The sequence below is a fragment of the Corylus avellana genome, chromosome ca1 (assembly GCF_901000735.1).
Source record: "Corylus avellana chromosome ca1, CavTom2PMs-1.0".
Taxonomy (NCBI): domain Eukaryota; kingdom Viridiplantae; phylum Streptophyta; class Magnoliopsida; order Fagales; family Betulaceae; genus Corylus; species Corylus avellana.
This window is the reverse complement of record NC_081541.1, coordinates 8,129,579-8,138,351: the sequence shown is the minus strand read 5'-3', so window position 1 is coordinate 8,138,351 and position 8,773 is coordinate 8,129,579. Positions and strand designations below refer to the sequence as shown.

Sequence of the window (8,773 nt, the reverse complement as noted above, 5' to 3'; positions counted from 1 at the left end):
TAGACCTTTCGAATAATTCAAATATTCAGACAGCACAAAAAAGGGTTACAAAGTCCACCGGTTCCGAACAGTTAAAATGCGGGCCACTTGAACCCTTCACTCTTAGGCTGCCAAACCCTAACAAGAAACCAATACTAAACTCAATTTGCCGACCTAACAATTAACCGCAACTAGATCAGCTGCATATATGGCCCTCACATTTGTGCATTGTTGCTCTTGGTCTCAAATGCTTCACATTCCAACGGTTATCTTAAAATCCAAATAATTAAAATTAAAAATAATTTAATTTTACAACAAATTCTTGTATTTCTGGACCATCCTCAGCAAGCAAATGAAGAAAATATACTGCCACAATCTCAACTGTAAAATGTAAGTGAGCTCGTATATATCACCTCTCCCGCTCTCCTCTCTGCTTGACGTAGACATTTAAGTCCATGAATTATGAAACAGATATAACAACCCAGGACGCTTCAGCTTTCCGATTGCCCATAATACCTGCCTGCAACTGTGATCAGAATATTTAGCATCACAACGTTGTCATCAAGTTCAGACTTTGCAGCCCGCAAGATGGCGCACTTCCGAAGCAGGCTCCGAAGAGCAGCAATAGTGTCGGCATCAAGTGGCGTATCAACTGCTGCGCATAGGGCGAATAGCCACACACAATCATTTCTCGACAGAGTATTCATGGTCTCTACCGAGCGTATGCGTTTCTTCAATGTTGACACTCGAGCAACAGAGTCCATTCTTAAGATCGCAGACAGCCGAGGGCCAGAAATTTCATCTGCAGAAGTCTTTGGGCTTGAATGTTCTGAAGGCAGAGAGGTATCATGGTCTTCAGCAGTCAACATAGATGGCTGATCAACGGAGCTTTCAGGCCCGGAAAAATCATGAGGCTGCTTGGGATGGACTTCCTCAGTATCCAAATTTTCAAGAATCCAAGGTAAGTCGCGGGAATGACATTTTTCATGAATAACAAACATTGGTTGCAGCTTTCCAGAAAGTTCTTCACTAGAATCCTCAAGACTTGACAGGGCCTGAGATTTAAGAGAGAACAAAATAATATTGATAAGCAATAGAAATTCATTAAAAAGCACGCATGGCGTAACCCAAATATCCAAGAAGTATACAAAAGAAATATTTACCTAATTAGAAAAAGAAAAAGAAAAATCTGAAAGCTACAAAAATGAAAGCAATCATACGCTACCATCCTCTCACGATCTTCAAAATTTAGATCGTTTCTTTCTCTCTAGATACTCCATGTTAGGCATGACAAAATCATCTTCTGCACTATGAAGACTACCAAACTGCCCTACACCACATGTTATGCCAAAATCTAATCTTGGAGCTGTCACCCACCTCAAATCTAGGTGTTACTAGGTGACTTTGGTACCATTTGTAATGCCTTAGGAAAAAGCGTGAGCCACATCTGTGCTATTACCCTAAAAGGACTAGTTAATTTGGAGCTTCTCTAGAATTTTTTTTATAAAGTCTAATTTCACATAGTAACTAAGCAATATGAAATTTAGTACTCATGACTATTTTTATAAACTATCCACTTTATGTAGACTTTATCTCATCTTCCCAATATGAGACTGGGGTATTACATCTCTTCTCTCTCCTTTTCTTCTCGTTTAAATGACTATAGCATTCTTCCACACCTAAAACTCAAGGGCATTCCCATATTGTACTCTAAATTTATTAGCAACTATAACTAAATTAATGATTTTAAATACTTTTACCCAAAAAAAGCACTAAAAAAAAAGTGGAAGGAAATAAATTGCTAAAAACAGTTTTCTTTCACCAGCAATATAAGGCAGCTACCTTTCTCACATTCTTTCTGGAAACCAAAAGAACTTTCTTCTTTTCTATAGACATCATTTCCCATCAGTTTTGTACAATTGAAATGCCCCCCAAAAACATTATGTATTTCAGAGAGAGAGAGGAGGGCAAAAGAGGAGAAAATTATTTTCTAACCATTATGTCATATTTTGCGTTATTAAGATACAAATTTTTGTAAAATCGGTTATTGTTCCCTAATGTGAAGAAATGAAAAGATACAGGCATCATTTTGAAGAAGAATTGTCATCATACCAATAAATTGTTCCACTCACACTGAAATAAAGAAAAAGAAATAAAAATATATCAAGCAATCACTAAGTTAAATTGAGGCAATAAGAAAATACCAGCCGTAGCTCTGAAAAATCAGCAAGAAATGCATCCTCCCATTGTTTCAAAGGCAGTAGATGTTCTGGACACCTGGCAATATCAGGAATCTGGGGCATATAAACACTCTGTTCTTTGTTAAATTTACTTCTATCAAACTTGGCCACCTTCACTTTTGGAATCTGAGAAGCTTCCCACCTAAGCAAGAGAGAGGACTACTTTAGATTGATATCAATAATCAGTTCTCTATTCTTCTTAAAGATCTAGATTATCCTGCACACTCCAATTTATTTTATTGGACCATCAAAGGCCACATTCCCAGCTTTGGTCCATCATAGAAGAGGCCTAAAGAGAAGATCTTAGATACAGTCCTGACTTTCGTGCTTTTGCAAAATAGCCCGAGACTTTATCATTGCAACAAATGATAGCCCATGCAATTTATTTAGGTTAACCAAAATTTCTTTGCATGTGATTGCAACATTTTCACCGCTGAGAGTTTTAAGACTTCCTATATATTGCACCATTTCGGATAAGGTAACAGTAATCAAACAGAACATTTAAGGAAAACAAATTCTTTTGTCTCTTTTTAAGGTCGTTTAATTTGGAGAATTGGTGGCAAAGGTACAAGAAAATCTTGATGGCTTACGGCTTGTAAATTGCATGGAAAGGTGACGGTTAAAGAGTAATTCTAGAAATTTCTCTTGTATCCCTTTTGTGTCACTTCAAAAATGAGGTGATTTTTAAAATCACCACTTAATCAAAATTTAATAGTGATCAATCACAAACTCAATGGTGATTTTAAAAGCCACATCATTCTTGGATCGATACAAGAGGAACACAAGAGTGACTTCTAACATTATTCGACCATTAAGGGTTAACATTGTGCATAAGAAACCAAATCAAAGTATAAGATCAATAATGGGCTGTTCTACGGCTTTTGGACGGCTATGATTACGAAGTTAAAAAAAGGAAAGATATTTACAAAGGCCAGGCTGAATTCCTAGGCCTTGATTTGGTGCAAGTCTGCTCATATGAGGCCAAATTTGGCACATATCTTGCCATGTGGTGCGGAAAATCTGCACGTCTAATAATATGGGAGGCTCACTTGCGCTCCACATCATCAAAACAGTTCAAAATAAATGCCCTGGCATTGTTATCAGCCATGGTTTAGTCTTTTCAAAGAAAAATATTCCATTAAGAAGAATAAATAAAAGAAACAGAGAAATAATCTACCTGACACGTCTGAGATATTCGAATCCATCTTCTGGTGGACCAGAATCAAAATTTGGTTCTCCTTCAACCAAAAAGGCAGGTTTCTGAATGCTTGCATAATCTTCATCACTGTCATCATCATCTCTGCTATCTTCTTCTAGACCTGTGTAGCCATATTCACCACTAACACTCTGACTGCAAGTGGGATCCAAGGGAGACAGACTTTCTGTTTCATTACCCTCCATGTCTTTTATATCACTGTCCATATTTTCAGAACATGCTTCCCCTGAAAGTCATCATAAAATTTTAGCAATGCAGTTCTAAAATAGTGAAGTCTTGTCTAGAGGAAAGATGGGGGAAATAAAGTGTTCAATTTTAACATCTATGCAAGCAAAAAGTGAAGAGAAAATCATCTCATTAGATTCATAGGACTAGTCAAACAATTGAGCTTAACCACTTTATTACTTTTTCTTCACAAAAGAATGTAACGTATCATGTCCACATGACCAAAGTATGTTTCCTAAACCCGCCTATAGCAGAAGTTCATGTACAAGACTGTACACAAGTAGTATACTGTATACACAGCACAAGTTTACAAATCAAGGGAATATATGTTGTATGTTGGACATAGGGTCTTCCGCAGATTCCTGTAGGCCATTCTTCAATGCACAAAGATTTTCACGTGATTCCTTCCACTTCCAGCAACCACCCCTGTGCACAAGAGAATTTGAACTATCAAATGGACACAATCAGGATTTAACAACCAAGAGAAAAAGGGTGAATGAAGAAAAGCTCTTAGAAAGGTCTATGATTTTCAACATTTTCTTTTAGGAGGAAAAGAATTATTGATATTTTGTTTCAGTAATAGGGGAAAATGTCAGAGAAATACTAATAAGTTTATTAGAAAAAGAAAGCCAAAACAAGCTGGTTACGCACTCTTGACTGTGCACAAGCAATTGAATAAATATGAGAACAGGCTACGAGCATGGAAACAGAACAGGATTGAACATAAAATTGACATGATATTGTTGCTAAGATTAAATGAAAAAAATTAATCTCAAAGATCCTAAACAATAACTTGCTGATTTATAACAAAAAGTAACAAAACAGATCCCAAGAGAGAACTATTTTGGGAAAATGTACAGAGAAAATTACAACTTTTAAGCAGCAGCCGACCGTAATTGTAGACATGGGAAACCAAACTGCAAAAAGGCTTAAATAGTTGATAAAGACCTCTGGACTTAGTGCCAGAGGCCAGAAATCTCCCTGTCACTGTCAATGGGGTTTGTCTTGGAGTCTCAAAATGACAAAAACAAGGTGGATCCAATGCTGCACAACATGGACTCATAACATGCATGATGATGCATGCGGTTGAATGCCAATACAGATTTTTTTTTTTTTTTTTTGATAATACAATATAACTGGAAATGGGAAAGAAACCCAGTCCAATAGAAGGGCAGGAGAACCCGAAGGCTTAAAAGCAGTAGCTGATCGGAGAGAAACCCGGGGTGACTGCTGGAGACAAAGATGGCTACCACAAGAGCGAGCAAAATAAACTTGTTCACTACAACGGATCCAGCAGCAATGGTACTCGTTGGTCTTGAGACGTAGTGAAAGGAGACTATCCTTGTTAAGGCATCATGAATACCAATACAAACATACTAGTTAAAATACTAGAATTAACAATTTGCCTTAATTGCAATAACCTTACCTATCACATGGCAAACATCATCCCAGAGAGGCAACTATCACAAATACTAGAATTAACAATAACCTCAGCTAAATAAGCATGATGTATAACTGAAGTTTAAATTCAAAATTCAGAAGTAAAATAAGAAACACTGGCATATTTGCAGCAGTACAGCTTGACCAATAAATTTTATATGGTGCAAAAGCAAGAGTGAGAAACTTTTACAACTCCATCGAAACAACTATGGATCTCTCAGGCACTCAAACAATGATTACTTCAGGCCAAGAAGCAAATGGAATTGTTTTGTTTTTCAAAGCCTGGGTCATAAATACAAACCGCTGTTCAGTCACCAGATCAATTTTGATCTGGAAGTTATTGTACAAATCCCAGATTTTAGCAATCGCATTCAGTAGCCCAGCCTTAGGAAGTATGATGAGTAATTCTAGTCTACAGTTAGTGTTATTACAAAGTAGTAAAATCATCTCAACAACCTACTCAGTAGTCCACAACCTGTCCACCCTTCCTCTCACCAAATCACAAATAGTAGTCACATTTGGTGTTTTTGCCAAATTGAATAAAAGTTGCAACTTTAGGTTCTACATGGTTCACTTTCTTGTTGAACCAAACAGCTAAAGATAATCACATCCTTCTATGAAACTAAAGCTACTGCGAGTCAACTTAGAGATGGATCCCTAAAACTAAAACTTCTACAGGTTTCATGGATGCCTTGCCCAAGCATCACCTCTAAACTAACTACCCTAGCAATAAGTAAATGTTGGAGCTGCTGTATGGCCCTAAAACCAGGTGATACGTCTTTAGATCAATCCCATATCTCAGCAGATTTAATATAGAACAAGGATTTTCCAAGGCCTAATATGGCCAACACGGGCAAGCCCTTTAACATGAAGATGACCACAATCACATTATTATACCTCACATTAACACCTCAGAGAACGATATCTAAGAGTACTAAACAAATTCTACCTGTTCATTCCAGATACTTCAAAAGCAATTCATGTGCTTTTCCATTAAATATCAGTCTTCACTCCTCAGACATATATTTTTATTTCTTCCTGATTCTGAATTTAGACATTTAGATCATCTCTTGAATGTGAGTTAGCTTGTGTTTAAATAAGTACAGAAAACATGAGCAGAACAGGTTCACATTTTACACCTACTTACTGCAATTAAGACAGTTTTTAATCACAATACTGAACCACAATCCCGCACAACTCTTCAAGATAGTGAATCATCAACGTCATACATATTTCTGATATTGCATGTAAACCGCAGTCCTGGACAAGTCTTCAAGCTAGTGAATGGTCAATGTCGTTAACATATTCTGATACTGCATCTATTATAATGCTAACGACAGGGATATCATACACTCTTCCAAACAAAAAAGGTCAATCTCACAAGATACAAGAAGGGAATTTTATGAGTTAATTGAAACACAGCTTCATTCATCATGTTTTCACCATTCAAATAAATTCTATGAACCAAAAATCCGCAGCAAAGAGAGTGAACAAATAATAATACTTACTGAGAATTGCAGGGGCCTCTTCTTGCTTCGCGGAGCGCTGCCGAGGATCAAAATTCACGCGGACATGCTTCTGGTTCTTAGAGCTTGCCAAGTCGTCGTACTCCTTCGCCACAGCAGCCCCGAGCCCGTTGTATATCACTTTCCAAATTTTGCGCTGCTCTACAATGTTTGCGAACCTCAGGGCCTCCATCTCTTTCCTCGAGTATATCTTCTTGGTTCCATCCCCAATATTTCTGCACCCATTTTCAGTTTCACCCCTCACAAGAACATTCTTTCGATTCATCTCGAAAACCTTTTTTGCCTTTCTACGTGACCGCCTCGCCTTCTTTGCATCCACTTCTTGATTCACATTCTTGTTCCCTTTCCTCTCTGCACATTTGTCACTGAAATCAATCAATGCAGTTTGATCGATTACTTCAATCTTCAAAGAACCCTCGAAATCAGTGAATCTTTCCGCCTGGGTTTTATCTTCAGCCATTAACACAACTTCAAGCTTCTCCAAGAGTTGCTTCTTTTTCACTTCCAAGAGACTTTCAGATTCAAATTCTTTTCCCAACTCCTTACTTTCTTCCGTAGCAAAGCCTACCTCAACACCCACTTCACTTTTCACAAAGGGCTTCTCTTCTTTGTCAGCAGAAGCAGACAACAAGCTTTCTTTGGCAGTCTCTTCAGCCCCACCCTTCTCTATATCAAACTTTTCTTGCTTTGCTTCACCATCACAGACATGGCCAGCCTCGCAATTCTCAGTCTTTTGCTCTTCTCCACCGAAATCCTCAACCTTGTTCACAAAATCCCCAGTTCCAGAAGGCTCAGAAGCCAAAGAGCCCAGCACTTCCCTACTTTGTTGAGCACCAGAAGCAAAACCCAGTTCTTGATTTCCTTTAGTGATGATTTCAGATGCTTCATCACAATGAGAAGAAGACTTGGACTTCTTGGAGTCGAAGAGGAGACTCAAGTTCTTGTTCTCAGCGAAATCTTGCTCTTCTTGATCGTCCTGGACCTCCTGGTTATCTGTACAAATAGAAGTGGAGAACTGTGGCGGTAGTGGCGGCGGTGTCTCTTGGGTATCTCCGATCTCCGTGATTCTTCGTTTGAATCCAACGCATCTATCAGAATCCATATCAAAAGCCATGGCTGAGAGAAAGAGAGAGAGAGAGAGAGAGAGAGAGTTTTGGGCGTTTTAAGAGAAAGAGGGCAACACAAAGCGCGCTGAGAGGTTTCTTAGGCTCGGAGAATTCTTGAGCGGAGAGGGGGTTTAATTAATTAATAGGCTCGGAGGATCGCACGTGACACTTTTGGGTAGCACGTGCCGGTGATAGTGCTTCAGAAGCTTTTGGACTGCAGTGGTCCGTGGACGTTCCAATCCATCAATCGGCCCAGGGCAGGGCAATTGGCTTTGTATATTTTGCACATATAAAAAAAATAAAATTACTAAAAATTACATTTATATTAGCATTGTGAAATAATATATAAAATTGAATCTTTTTTTCTTTCTAAAATACCCTTTTTCATTACATACATGGATTGTACTTCATACACCTTATGATATCAATTTAAATGATTATATTTGTCTTTATTTGTTAATTCAAACTTTAACAACCATATAGTCCACTTGAGTCTAGTTTAAAAAACCATTGGCCCATGTCAAATCCATCCATTTTTAAAAATTTTTTCTTTTATAGTTTTCATAATTACTTTTTTTTTTGTTAAAAAAAAAAAAAAAAAAAAAAAAACCCTTGTAGACACACATCAACAAACATAGCTGCTATTGGGTTAGGCTATGGGCTAAATCAATTTTATCAATTGAAAATATCAACTGTTGTGATTCAATCCATGCTCAAGTTATGGTAGTTAGTAGTTAATAGTGAAACTAATTACAACGTCATATTACTCTACTTTTACAATGTATATGTTTCTCGAACAGTTACAAATGAAGAGATCCATTTCATGGTCAACATTTTGTTTTGTTATTACATATAAAAAAGTGTACAAATTATTTTATAAGTAACACAATAATATATTTACTATGTAATAACATATTAAATATGTAAAATCCACAATATAACAAATAATAGTCTCACATTTCTTCATATTTGTTTTTAACCTTTCAAAATCAATGGTAAAAAAATAAGGTCCTGGAACATTTAACACCTTCAAATTAATTA

General features: G+C 37.2%; 1 protein-coding gene across 1 annotated transcript; it reads right to left on the bottom strand.

Moving 5' to 3' along the window:
• Positions 1 to 245: 245 nt before the first annotated feature.
• Positions 246 to 7,826, bottom strand: LOC132183766 (uncharacterized). Its single transcript, XM_059597181.1, has 4 exons — positions 6,609 to 7,826; positions 3,397 to 3,661; positions 2,184 to 2,361; positions 246 to 1,034 (listed from the first exon to the last, which is right to left on the bottom strand). Exons 1-4 carry the CDS (start codon positions 7,738 to 7,740, stop codon positions 471 to 473), a joined length of 2,139 nt encoding a protein of 712 aa, XP_059453164.1. The 5' UTR covers positions 7,741 to 7,826; the 3' UTR covers positions 246 to 470.
• Positions 7,827 to 8,773: the final 947 nt, after the last annotated feature.